The sequence below is a fragment of the Callorhinus ursinus genome, unplaced genomic scaffold, assembly GCF_003265705.2.
Source record: "Callorhinus ursinus isolate GAN/ISIS: 27379988/994484 unplaced genomic scaffold, GSC_fseal_2.0 scaffold61, whole genome shotgun sequence".
NCBI lineage: Eukaryota > Metazoa > Chordata > Mammalia > Carnivora > Otariidae > Callorhinus > Callorhinus ursinus.
In genome coordinates, this window is record NW_027397123.1 from 2,028,486 (window position 1) to 2,052,970 (window position 24,485).

Consider the following 24,485-nt stretch of genomic DNA (forward strand, 5'->3'; position numbering starts at 1 on the left):
AAGAAATAAATGAGTTCAAAGGAGCCAATTCCAAAACTTAAAAAAAAAACAGTAAAGGAAAGAAAAACAAAAACAAAAACAAATTAAGAGCACAATGTAATGAGTTGAAAAGTATAGTCTTAACAAGTAAACTAAAGAGCTGGTGCTTTAAAAATCAAAAAGTCAACATTAGCCAAACCAACCAAAAAGTGGTAAAAATAAAAAAATAAGAAAGAAATGATAAGGGGAGGGGCGCCTGGGTGCCTCAGTTAAGCGTCTGCCTTTGGCTCAGGTCATGATCTCAGGGTCCTGGGCTCGAGCCCCGCATCGGGTTCCCTGCTCAGCAGGAAGCCTCCTTCTCCCTCTCCCACTCCCCCTGCTTGTGTTCCCTCTCTCACTGTCTCTCTCTCTGTCAAATAAATAAATAAAATCTTAAAAAAAAATGACTTAGGGGGAAATGCAAAACTAAAATGAATTTTATTGATATTATGAATACTTTGAATACATCACTAATACTTCTAGAAAAATTCATCAAAATTGCTCAAAATAATCACTAAGAAGAGAAAGCTTAAACAGACCAAATGCAATAGAATAGAAAATGTTGTAAAAAAAGATAGTTGTAATGAGTATTCTTTAACTCCTAAATTATCATTTCTAAATATCAATGTCATTTATATAGATCCAGCATGGTTAAACAGTTTGGAACAGGGCAAAAAAGGTAAGCTTAGAAATTTTATGCCAAAAAGAAAGAAAGAAAGAAATGAAAATGTCAAAGACTTACAGAAGCATGACTGACCAACACTGTGAAAACAGTATTATAAAAATGACTGTGATAAATATAAACAATAAAAAAATGAGTCCACAATGATACAAGGGAAAATAAATGAAAAATAATTTCACTGTTAAATAACTCTTTAATTGAAGAAGTTCTAGTTCCATCATAGTGGTGTAAATCCCTTATAGTCGTCTCCCTCTCTGACTGATATCAACTAAAAATGCTTGGCAAAATAAAAAAACCCAAACACTTGAGGTCAGTAATTAGAGTAAACCAAAGAAGAGATCTCTGGAAGGGTGACTGGCTGGCTCAGTAGATAGAGCAAGCGACTCTTAATCTCAGGGTTGTGAGTTCAAGCCCCACGTTGGGTGTGGAGCCTACTTAAAAAAAAAAAAATCAAGTTAAAATAAGAGCAGAGGACTGTGGAGAGGAGTGAAAACTTTAAAAAGTAAACTACACTAGGGTGAGTTTCTTGCTATTTTCTCTATCACTCACAATCTTGTCACAAGGGAGGGACCGTTAAACTGGGGCAAAAAACGGGCTGTAAAAGCCTGGACATATTTCTTGTTGCAAGAATCATGGCAAGGAACACTGCCTAATTGGAAAGAAAGGGAGGAACTCTTGAGGGGGAACATTCTGAAAAAGAGATTCCCTAGTTTCGGATACAAACGAGTTCAAAGCTTAGCCTAAACCTGAATCATAGGTGCATGAGGAGGACACAAAACATTGTAAGCAAAACCTTAGAGAACTAAACTGAGAATTAAACTACTGCCCACAAACAGCAGGACAGAATGTACAGTCTGTTTTATTGCTTTGATTACTTGCTAAAATATAATAGCAATACTCTACTTTCAATAATGGATAGAAAAACCAGACAGAAGATCAATAAGGAAACAAAGGACTTGAACAACAGTCTAAACAAACTGGACCTAAGAGACATACATGTGTATTCTACATACAACAGAATACATGTTCTTCTCAAGTACACATGGAACATTCTCCAAGATAGACCACATAGACCCAAGTCAACTTTTATCAATAAAATTTAAAAGACTGAAATGAGAGTGTCTTTTCCAATCACAAAGGAACAAAATTAGAAATCAGAAGCAGAAGGAAAACTAGAAAATACACAAACGTGTGGGAATTAAATAACATAAACTTAAAAAACCAATGGGACAACAAAGAAATTACAGGGATATTAGAAAATATCTTGATAAATAAAAATGAAAACAGAATATACCAAACTTATGGATGCAGCAAAACCAGTGCTTTCAGTCTTTTACCACTGAGTATGAGGTTAGCTGTGGACTAACATAGATGGCCTTTATTATGGTGAGGCAGTTTCCTTCTATTCCTGGTTTCTTGAGTGTTTTATCATGAGAAGTATTACATTCTGTTAAATGCTTTTTCTACACTGAGATAATCGTGTGGCTTTTCTCCCCTTCATTCTGTTAATGTGTATTGCATTGCTTGATTTTTATATATTGCATCATCTTTGCATTCCAGAAATAAATCCCACTTTGTCATGGTGTATAATCCTTCTCATGTGCTGCTGAATTCCGTTTGCTAGTATTTTTGTTGAGAACTTTTGCCTTAATATGCATCAGGAACACTGACCTGTGGTTTTCTTCTTGCACTGGATTTGCCTGGCTCTGGTATCAGGGTAATGCTGGCCTCAGAGTAAGTTTGGGAGTGTTCCTTCTTCTTCAATGTTTTGGAAAAGTTTGAGGGGAATTGGTGTTAATTCTTTGTTTAGCAGGGTTTTTTTTTCTTTCCAAGTTTTTATTTAAATTCCACTTATTTAATATACAGTGTAATATTAGTTTCAGGTATAGATTTTAGTGATTCAAAACTTATATACAACACCCAGTGCACATCACAAGTGCCCTTCTTAATACCCATCACTTATTTAACCCATCCCCCCCAACTACTCCCCTCCAGTAACCATCAGTTTGTTCTCCATTGTTAAGAGTCTATTTTTTTGGTTTTCCTTTCCTTTCTCTTCTATGTTCGTTTGTTTCTTAAATTTCACATATGAGTGAAATCATATGATATGTCTTTCTCTGACTTATTTCACTTACTGTAATACTCTCTAGCTCCATGTTGTTGCAAATGGCAAGATTTCTTTTTGATGGCTGAGTAATATTCCATTGTATACACACACCACACAAACACCCACATCTTCTTTATTCATTCATCAGTTGATGGACATTTGAGCTCTTTCCATAATTTGGCTATTGCTTATAATGCTGCTATAAATACCAGGTTGCATGTATACCTTCAAATTAGTATGTTTGTATCCTCTGGGTAAATACCTAGTAGTGCAATTGCTGGACTGCAGGGTAGTGCTATTTTTAACTTTTTGAGGAACCTCCATACTATTTTCCACAGTGGTTTCACCAGTTTGCATTCCCACCAACAGTGTAAGAGGGTTCTCCTTTCTCCACATCCTCGGCAACACCTGCTGTTTCCTGTGTTAATTTTAGCAAACTGAGAGGTGTAGTTCTGTATTTCCCTGATGATGAGTGATGTTGAGCATCTCTGCATGTGTCTGTTCATTTTTTTGTTGTTGTTTGTTCATTTTTGATTACTGATTCAATCTCTGTACTAGTATGTCTGTTTAGATTTTCTATTAGGTCAGGATCTCACTGGGTTTCCCAGTTTGTTGGCATACAGTTGTTTACAGTCTCTTCTTTCATTTCTGATTTTAACTGAGTTTTTTCTCCTTTTTCTTAGTCAATCTAGCTAATGTTTTCTCACTTTGATCTTTCTAAAGGCAACTCTTGGTTTCACTGATTTTTTTCCTATTGTTTTTCTATTCTCTACCGTGTTTATCGCTGCTCTATTCTTTATTATTTTCTTTCCTCTACTATCTCTGAGGTTAGTTCATTCTTTTTTTACCTAGTTTCTTGAGGTAATGAAGTTAGGTTGTTGATTTGAGAATTTTCTTTCTAATATATGCACTTAGAGCTATAAACCTCCTTCCTAGTAGTGTTTCAAAGCATCCCTTAAAAGTTTTGGTATGTAGTAAGTTTTGAAATTGGAAAATATGAATCCCACTTTTTTTCTTTTTCAAGATTTTTTTTTTACTATTCTGAATCCCTTGCATACCCATATGAATTTTATGATCAGAATGTGAATTTCTACAAATGAGCTGATGGGATTTGGGGTAGTATTGCCATCTTAATATTAAGTGTTCTGATTTTAAGAAAATGCTATGTGAAATGAAAAAACAACATAAATCAGAGTTAGAAAAACTGAGAAATGAAGTGATAGAGTTCAGGAATAGAGATAAAGAAAAAATGATTTCAGAATACTAACCTATAAAGAAAAAAACTCCCAATAGATTAATATTAGGATAAAATTTTTTTTAAATAAAAATTAAGAAATATATAAAAAGTGTATGACAGAAAGTGAATAACTAATCACTTAATGGTTATTTTATCTAGATTTCTGTATAAGTCTCATAATTAATAAAAAAGTTTAATTTTTGAAAATAAAGGATATAAAAATTTTAACCAAATCATAGCTCTACAAATAATCTTGGAAAACAATGACAACTCTTAATGAATCACAACACCTTACATGGTTTGATCCCCCATAACATACTGACTTTGTTTTGTTAGTCACTCTTCAATAACTCTGCTCTGATCTACCTGCTGCTCCTGAACACACAACACTCATGTTCCCCTTCAGGCCTTTGCATTTGTTGTTTGCTCTTCTTGGAATGTTCTTGCTCTTATACTCAAATAGCCTGGGACCTGACATCTTACCTCCTCAGGAAAATGCCCCTGACCACTTACCTTACCAAAATTTGTCCTGTCCTTAGTTTCCTTTATACTATATTTCATCATCTGAAGTTATCTACCTACTTATTTGTTTATATGTTTATTTTATGTTTTCCCTAAGATACCATAAACTCCATTGTATTAGCCAGATATAGAAATGTATTTATTTTTAGACAGTGAAACCACATATACACATCTAAGTGCACAAGAGGACCTGGAGAGCAGCTGAGTCCAAAATACAGATAACACGGTGCATGAGGAGGAACGAAAGTGCCCATTACCGAACTGGGAGGGAAATATGAGAAGAGTAACAAGAGGGAGTAGTTAATGAGGTGAAGATGAAATTCACTGGGGAGCTCATGCACAGCATATATTTCCCCTCTAGATCACAAGTATTTTCTCTAATGTTAATGGAGTTTTCCAACCAACATTTCAAGTGTGTGTCTCCTCCTTGACCACTTAGGTTTTACCTAAACAGATATATTCCCATAGCTTGACTTGCTCACACTTACCTGTACACCATCTTCTCGTGTCTTCCCTCACAACCATCCAGGGATCTTTTCCTTGCTCCAATAATGTAATCACATCGGGCTTAGAAATGGAATGTCCTGCTTACAAAGAAAAAAAAAAATGCCACATGATGTAGAACAAAATGTTGCTTGGTTAAAATTATAATAATAAACTAAAGGTCAAAATGATATTGAATAAGATTTTTGAGAAGAGAGAGTAAAGGACCTAAAAAACAAGAATCAAGTATAATAAGGGTTTTTTTTGTTTTTTAGTACACACGCATAAATCCTCTTTTTCTTGAGAGTATGCATAATACCACAGTTTAAAATACAGAATGTGGAGCCTTGGTTCAATTCTTGTCTTTGACCTTCCAGCTATGTCTGACCTTGGGAAAGTCACTTAAACCCAGTGCTTCAGTATTCTCACTTGAAAAATGTGAACAGGGCTGTTAGGGGGATCAAACAAGTTGAGATATATATATATATGTAAAGTGCTCAGAGCACTGTCTATTACATGCTAAGAACAGTAACATTTTTACTGATAGTGTTGTTTTACGAAGAGTATACAAGAAGAGCTAGCTATGAGATATTCATTCCATTTTAATGTAATGTTCGTAGATTACAACTTCCAATCACAAAACAGAATTTCTTATGAAAATTAAAATGTGTATGCCTCAGTTTTCAATGAGTTCCATTTATCTAATCCACTGCTATTTAAACTATAGAGGCTCTTTTAGGGCAATAAGAGCAATTCAGGACCCTGTGTCAAGCTGATTAACCTTCAAGTAGATAATAAAATTGAGTATCTATAGACATTCTGAGCATAAATAAATAGGAAACATGAATCCCTTAACAATGGTTATATAATAAGCACTAGAGAATTCTAAACAAGACCTTATTCATAAAGGAAGGGAGGCAACTTAAGACCAGAGGCGGTATGAATATCACTGAAGGACAGAGAAGATAAAGCTGTTGTAGGGGCGAAGGGCAGACCATCCCAAAATGTGCTACTTTGGCTTTTTTTTTTTTTTTAAGATTTTATTTTATTTTTTGACAGAGAGAGAGACAGTGAGAGAGGGAACACAAGCAGGGGGAGTGGGAGAGGGAGAAGCAGGCTTCCTGCTGAGCAGGGAGCCTGATGCAGGGCTCGATCCCAGGACCGTGAGATCATGACCTGAGCCAAAGGCAGAGACGCTTAATGACTGAGTCACCCAGGCGCCCCAGCACTTTTTTTTTTTTAAGATTTATTTATTTGAGAGAGAGCGAGCGAGCAAGCACATGCAAGTTGGGGAGGGGCAGGAGAGGGAGAGAAACTCAAGCAGACTCCCCATTGAGCATGGAGCCTGACACAGGGCTCGATCTCATGACACTGAGATCATGATCTGAGCCAAATCCAAGAGTCAGGTGCTCAACTGACTGAGCCACCCCAGCACTCCAGCATATTGATTATTTTATTTTATTTTTTTAAAGATTTATTTATTTGACAGAGAGAGAGCGCACAAGCAGGGGGAGCAGGAGAGGGAGAAGCAGGCTCTCTGCTGAGCAGGGAGCCCAACGTGGGGCTCGATCCCAGGATAAGATCATGACCTGAGCCAAAGACACTTAACCGACTGAGCCACCCAGGTGCCCCTTTATTGATTATTTTAAATTAAAAGTTCAATGCAGGGGCGACTGGCTAGCTCAGTTGGTAGAGCATGAAACTCTCTATCTCGGGGCCATGAGTTCAAGTCCCACACTGGGCATGGAACCTACTTAAAAAAATAAAAAGTTAAATGCAAGAAGAACACTATGATCCCCACTTTGTCTTCAGAAAGCAGAAAATAAATCTCCTAATGGAAAGTACCCTCCCTGTATCAGGATATAAAGAGACATCCTTATAACAAATATAGGGAACTTAAAGCTGAGAAGTCTGTGTTAACTACCCTTGTTACTTTTTACTAATTTACTACTGCAGCCCAAATTCCGGTTAAGATTACCTACTAATTGAAATTCCGAACATAAGTTTTCTTTGTCCTGTCAATTCTTCACAGATTTGTTGTCTCCTTGTCTAAAAAGTATAAAAACTGCCTGATTTCTTCATTTGAGGATTCTGTGTACACATAAACTTTTTTTCCTCCTGTTACTCTGTCTCATGTCAGTTTAATTCTTAGACCAGCTAGAAGAATTCTGAAGGGTAAAGGAAAATCCTCCTTCCCCAACAATTTAATGGAGGGGCAATTTCCAAACTGACAAAGCTCAAACCATTTCTTTTGGAAAAAATAACAAAAAAATATAACTAGTTTCCTAAAAGCAGCCCTAAAAATCACAGTGGAAAAAAAATGCATATCTTAAAGAACAGACTCTAAATTATCCTAAGTCATTAGACGCTGATAAACATACCCAATGAGACCAAGTTATCATAGTTCTCCATCATCACATCCCGGTACAAGTTCTTCTGAAGAGAGTCAAGATATTCCCACTCCTGCTGAGAGAAGTCTATGGCCACATCCCTGAATGTCATAGATCTCTGAAATGGCAAACCCATGTATTACTAGAGAAATTAGATAAATATTTTGTTGAAGATAGGAGAGGAGATAAAGACTCCACTGCATGAAGAAAGCAATATAGCAAGTATGTAGGCTAAAAATCTATAACACAGGAGGGGACTGAAGCAGAATATATACATATTTTTGAAGAAGCCTGCCAGAATAGACAAAATATTCCTTAAATATTTGAATCACTTGAGACTAGATAAAATAATAACCACTATTAAATAGTGAATTCAACCATGTTTGATTGTTATCTATAACATACTCTCAGTAAACATGGGTTGCTGAAGAAAATTTTTGCTTTTTAGAGAAGAGAAAATTTGATCAAATATTTTTCAAAACATAGTAGGAAGTCTCAATTTTAGAAAATAAGGTTTGTATAAAATTAAGAATTCCCTCAAGCATTAAATACTTCATTATGTGGGATCTTACCATAAATATTTTTTCTTGTTTTGACAAATCCATGTACTTTCTGGCACATGACATAATTTATGGATATGTTGGATTTAATCATTTATACAGGTAGGATATATCATATTTGTAAGGTCTTCCCCAATTCTGTGATTCTATGTTCACCTACTACTTATGATGACATATAGTTTTCTTGTTGCCATCTACCATCTGTCACTGAACACCTAGCTTATGCTGAGTATGGTAGGTAGCTTCTACTTAGGTTACCAATGATCATCTGTTGGTATTTATGCCCTTGTGTACTCTCCTTCACATGTGTATGAGCTGAACTGAGTGACTTGCTTTTAATAAATAGAATATGATTAAAGTGATGAAATGTTACTTCTGACAGATTACAAAAGACTGTGATCTCCACACTGCCTGCCCTCTTTTGATGTCTCACCTGCTTAACCAAGAGTGGCCTCCAGTCAATAGCCCATGAGCAACTGGATCCTGTCAAAGCCCAGGTGAGTGAGCTTGGAAGCAGATACACCCAATGTTGGCCTTAAGATGACTTCAGCCCTCACCAAGACCTTGATAGCCTTGTAAGAGATCCAGACAGGAGAGCAAGCTAAGCCATGCCCAGATTACCAAACCACTGAAACTGTGAGATAAATGTTTACTGCTTTGAGCTGCTAAGTGTTGGGGTAATTTGTTACACAACAATAGATAACTAATACATTGAGTTAAAGAATACCGAAGAAGGATGATGAATTTACAGAGATCACCTAAATTCGGTATGTCTCATCCAACAACAGAACAGTCTTCATATTTATCTCTCAGAGATTTCCTCCCAAAGTCTATGACTCAGTTTGCAAATCACAATTATATAATAATTCACACAAATTATGAGATTTTACTCTACACTGAGACTTAAGTCATTCAATACCAAATTTCTATCCTATCTACCTGTAAATCTCAAGTCTGGAAAATTTCAAAGTCTTCTCATGGATGGTCGAATACAACCATTGTATCCATCTGTCCACACTATAGAACAACCTCACATAACATAAATCTTTAAAGGACATATCTCCTCCACTACTCCATCACTGCCCTTGATAAAAGAATGCACACTTAAGACAGGTTGAATAATTTCACAGTAATAACGTAAACACTAGTTAGTTTACAACAGGTCACATAGAGAGGATGCTGGGTCATCTAGTACCACATTTCACTGGAACAAAAGATGGGAAGAATGTTATTGGACAGGACTTCTGCTGGTAGTAAACTTCAGAAAAATTAATGAAAATACTCACACAATCTAAAAAAACCACACATATTTCAAGAAGGAGAGAAACACCAACTTACATGGGCCATGGTTTTAGACCTGCAAGAGCGGATCAGTCCTCACGATTCCTCTAACAAAAGCACAGATCCAGAAAGCCAGAGCTGGGAGAAGAGAAAAACCTTGAGACCAATGTTGCTTTAGTGTTCCCAACAGGACATAAATTAATGTTAGGATTTTCCACTCCAGGTTCCAAACCTATTATCCATCACACATAATTTGGGGAGATTAGGATTCTAGATAAGGCCCTTTCCTTCCCCGAATCCCAGGGGTCTCTGATGAACAAAGTCATAGAAGAGAAGCATATCTGCATTAAAATCAGACCTACAGGGCACCTGGGTGGCTCAGTTGGTTAAGCGACTGCCTTCGGCTCAGGTCATGATCCTGGAGTCCCAGGATCGAGTCCCGCATCGGGCTCCCTGTTTGGCAGGGAGTCTGCTTCTCCCTTTGACCCTCCCCTCTCTCATGTGCTCTCTCTCTCTTTCTCTCTCTCAAATAAATAAATAAAATCTTTAAAAAAAAAAAATCAGACCTACAAATGTCAGCAGAAGTTCTCTGGCCACTGCATCACTTTGGTGAGACAGATGCAGACCCAAGAATGGGCAGTGCAGTCTTATTTTGATCCTCTTCCTTCTCATCTTCTGAGACTGAAAAGAGCCTATGTCATCTTAATGAGAAACTCTTTTGTGGCTTTGGAACTGAGTGAAGGTGGTTAAGACATTGGAGATGGAACATCAGTGTTCAGTATGTTAAGTCTAGCAAATCTTACTAAATATATGACAAACCATCATTGTACTACAATACAAAGTAGGTATCAAATGTGAAGTTGGGAAAAATATTTAAGGATATGAGAAATATTCCAGATATACTGTCAAGAATAATTAGATTGACCAATAAAAAAAAAACACCCTAAGAATATATCAATCAGTGTAGAGAAAAACTGGCAGAGAAACAGACAATTGAAATCAATAGATAAAAACGTCTGGAAGGTTACGGAACCATCCAATAACAGTGTTTTTCTTTTTATTTTGATCTTGATTTTTCTTTTGTTATGTATGTATTAAGATTTACTTATTTGAGAGAGAAAAAAAGAGCAAGCACACAGTGGGAAGGGGAAGAGGGAGAAAATCAAGCAGACTCCCTGCTGAGCACAGAGCCTGACTCAGGGCTTCATCTCAGGACCCTAAGGTTATGACCTGAGCTGAAATCAAGAGTCGGATGCTTAACTGACTGAGCCACCAAGGCACCCCTTTCTTGATTTTTCTTTTTAAAGTGTACTTCATAATTACTGTAACAATGACCATAGATTAACTTGAAATACATGTGTTTTTTCTTTCTTTATTTATTAACAGGAAGATATCCAAAAAGGAGAATTCAAGAAAGTCCTTTGTTATCTAAAGTTAGTCTATCTTACTGAACAGCTTATCTTCTGTCTGTTTCCTTTGGATCCCACTATCTGAACTCATGCTATCATTTCTTCTCAGGTATGATGGAGTTCTGTCTAGAAGAAATAGGAAGCAGTCTCTGTATAATATCTTGTATGAACTGATGATACTCTCATACAGCTTTATTTGAAGTCTTCTTGACAGAAGGGTTTATTTGGTTTCTAAACCTGTCAGCTAAGCCACCATGTCCCCCAGACAGCAACTGAATTGATATCCTATTAGTTTTACTTTACATCTAACAAAATTAGAAGGAAAACTGTGAGTATAAAAGTCATAGCACAAAATACACTTATTACCATAGATATTCCATAAAATTGGTATATTTTGTTTATATCCTGACTGTTGCTGTAGATATACTGGTGTGTCTTTCCTGTATTCACAAAATAGGTCACTTAAATCTCTCCAGTGGTCTTCACCACACACTGCCCTACAATTATTTCTATTCAGATTTTACCTCATTTTAGATAATAAGCATTTTAAAGGAAGCCAACTATGGCTATCCAGGATTGTAATACTCCAAAGCCAAAAATTTCTAGGTCTAGCATATTGTAGGCACTTTAAAAAGTTTGATTTTTTTTAACCACAAAATTCCATTTCTGGGAAATTTTTAAAGGAAATAACTATAGAAATATGTAGGGCATGTGCACAAGGATGTTCATCGGAGAATAATTTTTGATAACCAAAAATTAAAAACAACTTTCTCACAGAAGCCAACAGGTTAAACATATTACGGTCTGCAATATGGTATTGTGGCATCATTAATAATCCATAAGAAATGATGGAAAACAATATTAACTCAGTGAAAAAGACAGGTTTTAAATGGTATGCATAATGTAGGAGGTGATATTCTGTTGACATTAAGAACACAGGCTCTATTGTCAGACTTATAGGAATTGAAAACGAGCTTTAAGCTGTGAGGGTTAATATTACCTCAGTGCCCCTGTTTATTACAAAATCAGCAAAGAAAGGTTAAGAGTATTACCTATCACATGACTGTTTTGAAGAACAAGACAATCTATATAAACATTAAAAAGTATAAGATGGCTGATATAAATTATTTATCATACTGAAAGTGAAAGTCATTACACGACCCTTAATCCATTATTATACATGGAAATTAATTCTGCTGCATTATGTTTTTCTCATAGAAAATTTGTGCTTCTTGGGCTCTCTCTTTACTTTTAAAAATTCCAGTTCCTATCTTTGAAAAAATATAATCCTTCTTGATAAAATCATTAGTAATGAGAGAGAGACAGAGAGATTACAGACAGGAAGACAGTATGTCCCTTTCCTCACTCCCCAGCAGCTATATAAACACACACAAGCATATTTATGATGCTGAATGGAGTTCTTCTTGCTCTCTATGGCTGCTGGGGACTGATAAAAGGTATATATTCAATATATATATGTATTCTCTATATCTACACCTATAATCAGCATGTGATAAAATGCAATCTTAACAAATGAATCTTATTCTGAATAGGAGGATTTATATTACAATCCTTATTTTCTGTTATAAAAACTATCTTTGGAAATATTATTTGTACTTGCCAGACACCTAGAATTAGAATTTAGTGCTATTTTCTTGGAAAGTAACCTTAAATCTGTAAATTATTAATTATAATCAGCACAGGAGTTTTGACTTGCTCTGATTCTGACCTGGACCAGCTCACAGGCAACATAGTAGTTTCCTGTATCAATGACAAGCTTACTGCAGACACCCGATGGGCACAGTGCACTACAGCACAGAACTCCTGGGCTCAAGTGATCCTCCTGCCTCAGCCTCCCAAGTAGCAAGAACTACAGGCACATGCCACTGCCTAAATTATTAATTATGAAAGGACGTATTATTTAGTAATTTGGTGCCACAATAAGATTTTGAGCGGGCACCTGAGTGGCTCAGTCATTAAGCGTCTGCCTTCGGCTCAGGTCATGATCCCAGGGTCCTGGGATCGAGTCCCACATCAGGCTCCCTGCTCAGCGGGAAGTCTCCTTCTCCCTCTCCCACTCTCCCTGTTTGTGTTCCCTCTCTCACTCTCTCTCTCTCTGTTAAAAAATAAATTAAAAAAAAATTCTAAAAAAAAAAATAAGATTTTGAGCAACATTCCTAATATCTAAAAGGTGAAAACTGAATGTTCTTCAAAGAAGGAGATCCCTGGCATTTCCTCCTCCCTAACAAACAGAGGTACAAGAAAACCCATGAATGGGTTAGATTTCTTTTTCAAACTAAGAGTAGAACTCTGACTCTTTTATTTCACCAATTATGTTTTGCCAAAACAAAGCCACACAGAAATGTTCACACATAAATTGGAAACACATACACCAAATATTAAAAGTGATTATTTTTGGGGCACCTGGGTGGCTCAGATGGTTAAGCGTCTGCTTCAGCTCAGGTCATGATCCCAGGGTTGTGGGATCGAGTCCCGCATCGGGCTCCCTGCTCCTTGGGAGCCTGCTTCTCCCTCTGCTTCTCTCTCTCTCTCTCTCTCCCCCTCTCTCTCTCCCTCTGCTTCTCATGAATAAATAAATAAAATCTTTAAAAAAAAAAGTGATAATTTTTAGGCAGTGAGATGTTGTCCTTAAATTTCTTAGGACATCAATTTCTTCTGCAATGTCTGCATTAATTCTATTATAATAAATACAACATATTCAAAAGTATTTAAAATGTTTTAAGTCACTGTTATGGCAGAGGCTATATTTTCATCATTTAAAAAAATCTGTACTGGGATGCTTGGATGGCTCAGTAGGCTAAGCGTCTGCCTTTGGCTCAGGTCATGATCCCAGGGTCCTGGGATTGAGTCCTGCACCGGGCTCCTTGCTGAGCGGGAAGCCTGCTTCTCCCTCTGCCTGCCCCTCCCCCTGCTTGTGCTCTCTCTGACAAATAAATAAAATCTTAAAAAAAATAAAAATTTAAAAAAATCTGTACATATTAGGCCTACCATGAGAAATCAGTGATTGAAACAACTACCACTTACCTGTTCTTTAATAGCCTTTAGTTGTACTACACAGAAATAATCAGATACATTTCACTATAAAGATTTTTCCGTTAACAGAAGGGAAACGGCCTTTGCATGTTAATGAGAATATGTATGTAAAATAGGCAGAAAAGTTTTTTGAGTACACAGAAGCTGTCCAATAAATACGACTACATACCTTCCATTCTTCTCTGAATAACCAATTAAAATATCATTTTGGATACAATCCTCCCAAAAGGGTTTTACAAAATTCTATTTTTAAAAGTGAACTTCATATATAATTTAAATTTTTCTTTTTTCTAGATTTTATTTATTTATTTGAGAGAGAGAGAGCACGCACGCATAACAGCAGGGGGTGGGGCAGAGGGAGAGGAAGAAGCAGACCCTCTGCTGAGCAGGGAGCCTGACATGGGGCTCAATCCCAGGACACTGAGATCATGACCTGGGCTGACACTTAACCAACTGAGCCACCCAGGCACCCCTAAAATTTTCTTGAATACTATCTCCACAAATATTAAGATGGTTTCATTAGATAACAGTCTCTTTCCTTATAATGACTAATTTTTATAAACAGAAACTGTATCATCTGCATAATAATCTCTCATTGATGTCATGGGCTTTCTCAACCGTTCCCATTATCTTGATCACTAATTTTGTGCAAAGTTGTACCAATGCATAACAATTTTTGATGCTAGATAAAACGAGGTGTATATTTTTTGAATACATACACCCTTGGAAAATGAAAGTTTCCAAATATATGCAGCAATTATCTACACCCATAAATACAAAGGACCCTTGTTAAGAAATCCTGGTCTTGGACACTTGAATTCTGGCTCAGTCCCTTAAATTGTAAACACACGTCACAACCTCATATTTTCTTCTTAACTACAGAAACCTGAAGGGGAATAATCAGAGTCACTACAGTGCTGAGCATTTATGTTCTACCCTCCATGGCTACATCCCGCTGTAACCTCATACATATTAACCAGAATGAAGAAAGATTGTTCACATGCGGTTCCTTCCTTTAGGGCTAAGAGAATGCTGACATTCTCAAGTATGTAAATGAATCCCAGAAAACTCCCAGGGAGGACAGTCCCAGGAAGGAATACCATTCTTGGAGTCTCTCTATCCACACGTTCCTAGAAGCCTGTCTCAGGGGTAAATTCATGATCTAAAATTCCCATCCTAACAGCTGGTCTACACCTTCTTACCAAAATCCTCTATGAAGGGCTCAGTATATGATTTCCCGCCAGGTGGCAGTCATACGTGGCTGACAGGAAGGTGGAGGAAGCGGCCGCGAACCCAGAGCCACCGGTCCCAGAGCCACCACAACCGAAGCTCAGATGAAGGACACGCACCTTACGTCTCCGTCACACGAGGGCAACCACGCACCTCTCCTAGTCTTACCTCTGCACCCCAGCTCCGCCTCCCACAAACACACACCCTTGCCGTCTTTCTCACGGGGACACAAGCACCCTCCTCTGCGGCTCGAGCACCCACAGGCCTGAGGGGACCGGCACCCGCGGTCCCGGCTCCCACTCTCACCGCCACTCGCCGTCCACGCGGCCTCCACGCTACGACCGCACGGCCTTTTCCGCGGCGACCCACAAGGACGTCTTCCTCACACTGAGGCCACTCACGCGCGGCGCCCAACAAGAGACACGCAAAAAGAGCCCGAGGTCCCAGTCACCACCCGCACCGTGGGACCCGGAACGCAGGGTCGTAAAAGTCCCGAAGTAAAGCGGCCAGCCCCCCGCCCGAGCCCCGGAGACTTCTGGGAGTGGCCGCGCGGCCTGGGCGTGCGCAAGCGCACATCACCGACTTGCGGGAGGCCGGGACCTGAGGCGAAGGGCGCGTGCAGCGGCTGTCCTTGCCGAGTGAAGGCGAGTCCGGCTGGTCCCGGACCAGGGAATTCTGAGAAGGGGACTGCGGAGCTCTTCTCTTCGGAGGCCTCAGGAGTGTGTGTGAGGGTCCGCCCCGTAGAATCAACGATGTGGCCCCGAAGACCATGGTGTGCTTGCTTGGGTGGATAGTCTGAACGTAGGATGCTGCGTCTGTTGTGTCCCCTGAAATAAAAGACAACCTGTTCAGTAATGTATGCAAATGTTAACTTTTATACTATAGGAAAAGGTCTAGCGTGTCCAACGAAGTGTTAAGGAAATGACTAACATAGTATACAGGTGACGTTAAATTCTTCATTCCACTGGGTTCTTCATTCGGTGCATGGGTGGTTCAGTGGTAAAATTCTCGCCTGCCATTGCAGTCTTCATCCTTAGAAACATTAAAGATGGACTGAATAATTAGAAGTGGCAAAAAAAAAAACGATCTGAAGAAATATCTTGTAAATATTTTTATTATTTTGGTTTAGGCTACAGGTTTTCTAAACATAAGCAAGGGGAGAAATCCAAAGAGAGAGAGAGGGAGAGAAAGAGAGAGAACCTTCACATAATCGTTATTTGTAAATTTTAATGGTTATGTATAAGTATCAAAAATATTTGAATAGTATAAGTAAATAAAGCAAAAACAAAAACAACATCTATGAATTTTGGGGAAATATTTATCAAGGTTAAATGGACAAACAGGTATTAATTTAATGTCTCTCTCACTTAAAATATTGGTCAATACCCTAAGAGAAAAAGGAACAAAGACTAAAAAATTAATCATTCACAAATACCAATAAAGTCAAAAAAACATAGTGAAGCCACAACCTAAGAACTTCTTGATCATGTAGGGGAGGAAAAATAATTTTCCTTCTTCCTTTTGGAGCAGCTGGCTGAGACCCCCGTGATAAAAGACAAGATTAACAGCAGAAAAACAGCTTATCATGGTGGGCAGCAGGTATCACCTAGGAGAACTCTAAAACAAAAATAACTCAAATTGGTGGCTTAGAATTTCAGATTATATAGCATCTTCAACAAAGAATAAGTTTATAGAGAAATGACAGGACAAAGAAAGCAGTTTTAGGCTTTCAAGAGCAGCAAACTGTGGGAAGGTTTGGAGGAAACAAATGGAGTAGGGTTTGTTTGCAGATTCCTCTGATGCCCTCTCTGGGGTGAGAAAAGTCTCCTGCAAAATAGTTTTTTTTGCCCTTAGGCAGAAAAGGGGGAGTTCTTTCTGCGTTTGTAGCTTTTTTTTTTTTTTAAGATTTTATTTATTTATTGGAGAGAGAGCACAAGCAGCAGGAGTGGCAGGCAGAGGGAGAAGGCTCGTCGCTGAGCAAGGAGCCCAATGCCAGACTCGATCCCAGGACCCTGGGATCATGACCTGAGCTGCAGGCAGATGCTTAACGAACTGAGCCACCCAGGCATCCCTGGGTTTGTAGCTTCTTAACTGCCTTCAGCTCAAAGTAACTTTTATGTCAAAGAGGCCTATTTGGAGGTGACCTATTCTGGTTTCCTTCAATCACTTCTCTCCTCCATTAAATCAGTTCTTAGATTTATTGCTCATGAATCTCCTGAGTAATCCTATACATCTACCATTTCTAAAACCGTTCTCAGCAGCCTCTTTCTCTTCATTTTCTTTATATTTTTCCATAGGCTACCACATTCTCTTCATTAGCATCACTGGACTCTTCTTTATATATCAGAAAAATATCATTACCTACTGAGCAGGGAGCCCAATGCATCCCCTTTTAATCACAATTTTTAAAAAAATGTTATAATTGACCTTAAAAGTTCTGGAATGTGTAACTCTTTCTTAAGGATGGGCTACACAGATTGACTTGCTTCTGAAAATGGGGGGACAAAGGGGAAAAAAGAAAGATTTCAATAAAAGAAGGGCAAACTAAAAATAAAGCAGAGGTGCCTGACTGGCTGGGTAGGCAGAGTATGTGACTCTTGATCTGAGGGTGGTGAGTTGGAGCCACATGTTGGGTATAGAGATTAGTTTAAAAAAAAAAAAAAAACGGCAGAAAGAAGGAAATAAAGATGAAGGCAGAAAATAATTCAACAGAAAATAGAAAACAAAATTAAAGACAATAAAATATTTATAAAATGTGCTAACTATTCCTACTGTATAACCTCTATATATCTTACCATTTACTGTGTGAACTGCTAATATAATGTCTAATTTGTTCAATTAAAAATAAAAGGGGGGCACCTGGGTGGCTCAGTCGGTTAAGCGTCTGCCCTCAGCTCAGGTCATGATGTCAGGTCCTGGGATGGAGCCCCGAGTCAGGCTCCCTGCTCAGTGGGGAGTCTGTTTCTCCTTCTCCCTCTCCCCTCCGCTCATGTTTTCTCTCTCAAATGAATAAGTAAAAATCTTAAAAAAACAAAAACCTGAAAAAAATTAAAGGAAAAATTATCAAGGAACTACATAATAGCAACTTTTAAGGGAGGATTGAAGTGGAAACTTTTTTTTTTTTTTAATTCACTGGTGTTTGAGATATGCTTAATGTAGACACTCAAGGCCTGGGCAGAGTGGGGAGAGCCCAGGAATTAGACAGGCAGGCAAGGTGGGTGGGTTGCAGGCTCATACCTGGCCCCAGGAGGGGATGCCATGTGGTGGGGGCTGGCCAGGCATGCCAAGGGGAGTACCAGAAGGGTGGCCCAGGCAGGCAGACCTACCAGAGGACCTGTAGGCCAGACCTTGAAAAGGTATCTAAGTCAGGTGCTGAGTGCCCAGGGCCAAAACCTAGCCCAGAGAGGAAGGGTTGGGGCTTGGTTGGGGGCTAGCAGAGCCTAGGGGCCTCCCTGAGCTGGGCTGGAACTCAAGGCATGTCTGCCAGTTGGACTCAGGCAGCTCCTGGAGACAGACATGGAGATAAGAGGTTCTCTTCCGGGTGGTTCAGACACGATCTGATCTGGTCCAACACCAAGCTGATGGCAGCATCTACTGTTTACCTGAAGCCATCATCCTTGCCTTTTCCTCTTGCCTGCACAGGCTTGCCCAGATCCGGGTTGGGGTGACATCTGGCGGGGGAGCCGAAAGGGCCTTACAATCATTGATAGGGTGCCTTTTATGCCGACAGACGCCACCTGGCAGTAGGTAGAGGTGCCAGGTTGAAATTGAAGCTTTTTTTTTTTTTTTTTCAGAGAGAGAGAACACACACTCGGGTACAGGATGAGAGGGGCAGGGGGTAAGGGAGAGAGAATCTTAAGTAGGCTCCACACCCAGTGAGGAGCCCCACTTGGGGCTCATCTCAGGACACTGAGATCATGACCTGAGCCAAAATCATGAGTCCAGCTTAACCACCTGGGCCACCCAGGTGCCCCTGAAATTGAAGAATTCTAACAAATGTCAGGTGTGTGGAAAACTGTAGGTATTAATTAAATTTGGACTTTAAGTTAAAATGCTTGTTGTATTTCTCTATTAACAGCCTACAGAATCAAACAAGAGTGAAAATTTTCCAAAGTGATAAAAAAAAAGGATCAAGAAAGAATAGGTAAATGTGAAAGAAAACAAGAAATTGAGAGAAAAACAGAAAGAACATTAGGCAACTAAAAATGATTCATGTTTGTCAATAATCATTGGTAAATTAAATGGACTAATTCCATTAAACATCAATTTAAAAATTAAGGAGGTTTCAATTTCATTATTGAGCCTCCACTGCACAAAATAAAACTTTGGGGTTTTTTTCTCCTATTAAAAAAAATTAACGGTTGGGGAATGGGTTAGCCTGGTGATGGGTATTAAAGAGGGCACATATTGAATGGAGCACTGGGTGTTATACGCAAACAATGAATCATGGAACACTACATCAAAAAAAATTAATTAATTTAAAAAAATTAAAATAGGGGCACCTGGCTGGCTCAGTAGGTGGAGGGTGCTACTCTTGATCTTGGGGTTGTGAGTTCAAGCCCCACTTGGGGTGTGGAGATTACTTAGAAAATATAATCTTTAAAAAAATAAATTTAAAAAAATCTGGGTGTAGGTGTTAAAAGGGTCACATCTAAAGCTTAAGGAGAAAGAGAAGTGGCAATGAAAAAGATGATAAAAATTATACCAGTTAAATACTTACAAAAGAAAGTTAACGTAATTTTAGAGCAGACAAGATTAATATGAAAGGATGACTGGTGAATGTGGGCTGGACTTGACCTACTTACTGCTAATCAGGAGGATGAGGCAGAAGTGATTGCCAAGGCTAGATTATAGGATCACTTCTGATAAAAGCCAATTATCCTGTCACAAGGACACTCAAGCAGCACATGGAGAGGTCCCGCTGGAGAGGAAATAACTTGCCAGGATGAACTTATCAGCCACAAAACGAAGCCATCTTCGAAAGCAGATCCTCCAACCCCCATCAATCTCTGAGATCTTCAATCCATGAGATACCTGGCGCCAGAACTCCTTCGCCTATCTGTTCCCAAATTCCTGATTCACAGAAACTGTGAGAAGCAGACATACTTACTCAGATTTTCAGGTGGCCTGGAATGCAGCAAGAGAGAGGCTTCAGTTTTGAAGGGTGCAGTTTCAAAGAATTTGTGGATATGTTTCTTAAAACACAACCACTGGTCCTCTGAGTATAAATTGTTTTTTTGTTGGCTTTTTTGTTTTGTTTTTAAAAATATTATTTATTTGACAGAGAGAGGGAACACAAGCAGGGGGAGTGGGAGAGGGAGAAGCAGGCTTCCGGCAGGGCAGGGAGCCCGATGCGGGGCTCAATCCCAGCGCCCTGGGATCATGACCGAAGCTGAAGGCAGACGCTTAACGACTGAGCCACCCAGGGACCCGAGTATAAATTGTTTACATTCTTACCACATGCAAAATACACTAAAGAAGTGCCAGGAGCCTCACCCATTTACAGCATCAACTTCAAGTCCAGGATTTCCTCATGTAAATCAGGTCCACTGTGGATGAGGATGGCTTTCTCCTGACACACTCCTTCTCTGTGCCAGAAGCCAATGTGAGTGAACCACCTGGACCCGATCCTTCAGATGACTGAAATCTCATGAAAAACCCAATCCAGAAGCACTCAGCCAAGTCACTCCTGAATTTCTGACCCACAGAAACTGTGAGAGCTGTTTTAATGATGAGCCATTAAGATTTGAGGTAATTTGTAACACAGCCATTATTATGGAAGGCGTTTAGCCATTCATTAAATTAACAAAATTTTTAAGATTTTATTTATCTGACAGAGAGAGTGAGAGTGCACAAGCACGGGGAGCGGCAGAGGGAGAGGGAGAAGTCCTCTCTGCTCAGCGGGAAGTCTCGAGACTTCCCGCTAAGCAGAGAGCCTGATGTGGGGCTCAATCCCAGGACCCTGGGATCATGACCTGAGCCGAAGGCAGACGCTTAACTGACTGAGCCACCCAGGCACCCCTAAATTAACAAACTTAATTGAAAATTCCATGCACGTTGTAGGCATGAAAAAATTGAGATTCCCATATTTTGGTCTTAATTTGTCATTTTTTTTTAAATTTAATTCCAATACAGTCAACATACAGTGTTATATTAGCTTCAGGTGTACAATATAGTGATTCAACAATTCTATACATTACTCAGTGCTCATCACGATAAGTGTTCTTTTAATCCCCTTCACCTATTTCCCCCATCCCCCCAACCCCCAGAGTGGTAACCATCAGTTCGTTTTCTATAGTTAAGAGCCTTTTTTTCTTTGTTCATTTGTTTCTTAAATTCCACGTATGAGTGAAATCATATGGTATTTGTCTTTCTCTGCCTGACTTATTTCACTTAGCATTATACCCTCTAGATCAATCCACGTCATTGCAAACGGCAAGGTTTCATTCTTTTTTATGGCAAATATATATATATATAAATACTTCACATCTTTATCCATTCATTTATTGATGGGCACTTGGGCTGCTTCCATAATTTGGCTATTGTAAATAATAATACAATAAATATAGGGTGCATACATCTTTTCAAATTAGTGTTGTTGTATCCTTTTGGTAAATATCCAGTAGTGGAATTACTGGATCCTGTGATAGTTCTATTTTTAATTTTTTTAGGAACCTCCATACTGGTTTTTTTTTTTTTTAGTGGCTGCACCAGTCTGCATTCCCGCCAACAGTGCAAGAGGTTCCTTTTTCTCCACATCCTTGCCAACACTGTTTCTTGTGTTGTTGATTTTAGCCATTCTGACAGGTGTGAGGTGATATCTCATTGTGGTTTTGATTTGCATTTTCCTGATGATGAGTGATGTTGAGCATCTTTTTATGTGTCTTTTGGCCATCTTATGTCTTCTTTGGAGAAATGTTTGTTCACGTCTTCTGCCCATTTTTAAATTGGATTGTTTTTTTGGTGTTGAGTTGTGTAAGTTTTTTTGTATTTTTTGGATGCTAACCCTTTATTTGTCATTTGCAAATATATTCTCCAATTCTGTAGGTTGTTTCCTTCGCTGTGCAGAAGTTTTTATTTTGATGTAGTCCCAGTAGTTTATTTTTGCTTTTGTTTCCCTTCCCTCAGGGGACCTATCTAAAAAAATGTTGCTATGGCCCATGTCAGAGAAATTACTGCCTGTGCTTTCCCCTAGGATTTTTACGGTTTTCATTTAAGTCTTTAATCCATTTTGAGTTTATTTTTAGTGTCTGGTGTAAGAAAGTGGTCCTGTTTTCCCAACATCATTTGTTGAAGAGACTTTTCCCCATTGCATGTTTTTGCCTCCTCTGTTGAAGACTAATTGACCATATAGTTGTGGGTTTATTTCTGGGCTCTGTATTCTGTAACATTGGTCCATGTGTCTATTTTTATGCCAGTACCACACTGCTTTGATTACTACAGCTTTGTAGTATATCTTGAAGTCTGGGATCGTGATACTTCCAGTTTTATTCTTCTTTTTCAAGATTGCTTTGGCTACTCTGGGTTTAATTTGCTATTGTTTAAAGTCAAACATTCCATTAAAACAGGAGTGACACTGAGATCTTTATAAAGTGATAAGAACTACATTATGAATTCTCTCACCTGGTGTTAAAAAAGTCTAGGCCGTGCCTAAAGGCACTGTCACATTCCTATGTTCTTAGAATTTCATATCTGTATGCATTCCTTGATGTGCTTTAAGGGCTGAACCATATCTGAAGGCTTTCCCACACTTCTTACACACATAGGGTTTTTCACCAGTATGAATTCTCTCATGTTGAACAAGGTTTGAAGCACGACTAAAGGCCTTCCCACATTCCTTACAGTCATAGGGTTTCCCACCAGTATGAATTTTCTGATGTTGCGTAAGATATCCATACATTTTAAAGGACTTCCCACATTTCTTACATTCATAGGGTTTCTTATCGGCATGAATACTCTGATGTGCGGTAAGGTGTGAACTACGTCTAAAGGTCTTCCCACATTCCTTACATTTAAAGGGTTTCTCGTCAGTATGAATACTCTGGTGTAGGGTAAGGTTTCTATAGAAAGTAAAGGTTTTCCTACATATCTTACACTCATAGGGTTTCACACCAGTATGGATTTTCTGATGTTGACTAAGATATCCATGCAAGCTAAAGGTCTTTCCACACTCTTTACATTCATAGGGTTTCTCCCCAGTATGAGTTTTCTGATGTTGAACAAGGTTTGAGGCAGTACTATAGGCCTTCCCACATTCTTTACATTCAAAAAGTTTCTTACCAGTATGAATACTCTGATGTCGAATAAGATTTCTATACAAAGTAAAGGTTTTTTTACACTCCTTACATTCAAAGTGTTTCACACCAGTATGAATTTTCTGATGTTGATGAAGGTATCCATATAAGCTAAAAGCCTTTCCACATTCCTTACATTCATAGGGCTTCTCACCAGTGTGAGTTTTCTGATGTTGAAAAAGTTTTGAGCCAGTAGTATAGACCTTCCCACACTGCCTACATTCAAAAAGTTTCTCACCAGTGTGAATACGCTGATGTCGAGTCAGATTTCTATACAAGGTAAAGGTTTTCTTACATTCCTTACATTCATATGGTTTCCCACCTTTATGAATTCTCTGATGTAGAATAAGGTATGAGGCAGTGGTATAGCCCTTCCCACATTCTTTACATTCATATGGTTTTTTACCAGTATGAACACTCTGATGTACAGTAAGTTGGTGACATCTTTTAAAGGCCTTCCCACATTTCTCACATACATAAGGTTTCTCATCAGTATGGATTTGCCCATGTTCAACAAGGTTTGAGCGCCTACTAAAAGCCTTCCCACATTCTTGACATTTATAGGGTTTCTCACCGGTATGAATTCTTTGATGAATTCTAAGGTGTCCACCTTGACTAAAGGCCTTCCCACATTCCTGACATTCATAAGGCCTCCCACCAGTGTGGATTCTCTCATGCTGCACAATGTGTGAGGCATAAATAAAGGCCTTCCCACATTCACTACATTCATAGGTTTTCTCACCAGTATGAAATCTCTGATGTACAGTAAGTTGATAACCACTTTTAAAGTTCTTCCCGCATTCTGTACATTCATAGGGTTTCTCACCAGTATGAAATCTCTGATGTAGGGTAAGTTGATAGCCACTACGAAAGTTCTTCCCACAGTCCTTGCATTCATAAGGCCTTCCACCAATATGAAACCTGTGATGTAGAAAAAATTGATAGCCACTACTAAATTTCTTCTGACATTTCTTACATTCATAGAGTTTCTCACTGTTGTATGTGCTCTGATGTTGTATAGAAGATATATCTTTCTCATAAGTGGGCATTTCTACATAGCTGATCACCTCACAATGTAAATCCAAATCTGAAACAAAAGAAAACAAAAAAATATTTGTATTTCTTATACTAGAGAACATGGAACTTGTACGAAAGAAATACGAACCAACAATCGTAATAAGTGAGGGCTTATTGAATTATAAAATATGGTTATGAAAT

The 24,485-nt window shown here is 38.6% G+C and overlaps 1 protein-coding gene across 10 annotated transcripts in view; it reads right to left on the reverse strand.

Annotated features, from left to right (window-relative positions):
• The window catches only part of LOC112810767 (uncharacterized), a 76,753-nt gene that overhangs the window by 19,922 nt on the left and 32,346 nt on the right, over positions 1-24,485 (reverse strand). For 5 of the 10 annotated variants that reach the window (XM_073885222.1, XM_073885223.1, XM_073885219.1 and 2 more), the window contains one exon: positions 20,549-24,354. In XM_073885222.1, the coding sequence (XP_073741323.1) occupies positions 22,652-24,354 (1,703 nt within the window). In that variant the 3' untranslated portion in view covers positions 20,549-22,651. Of the gene's footprint in view, positions 1-20,547; positions 24,355-24,485 lie in introns of those variants that run through there. The other 5 variants (XM_073885220.1, XM_073885221.1, XM_073885217.1 and 2 more) reach the window with 2 other exon arrangements.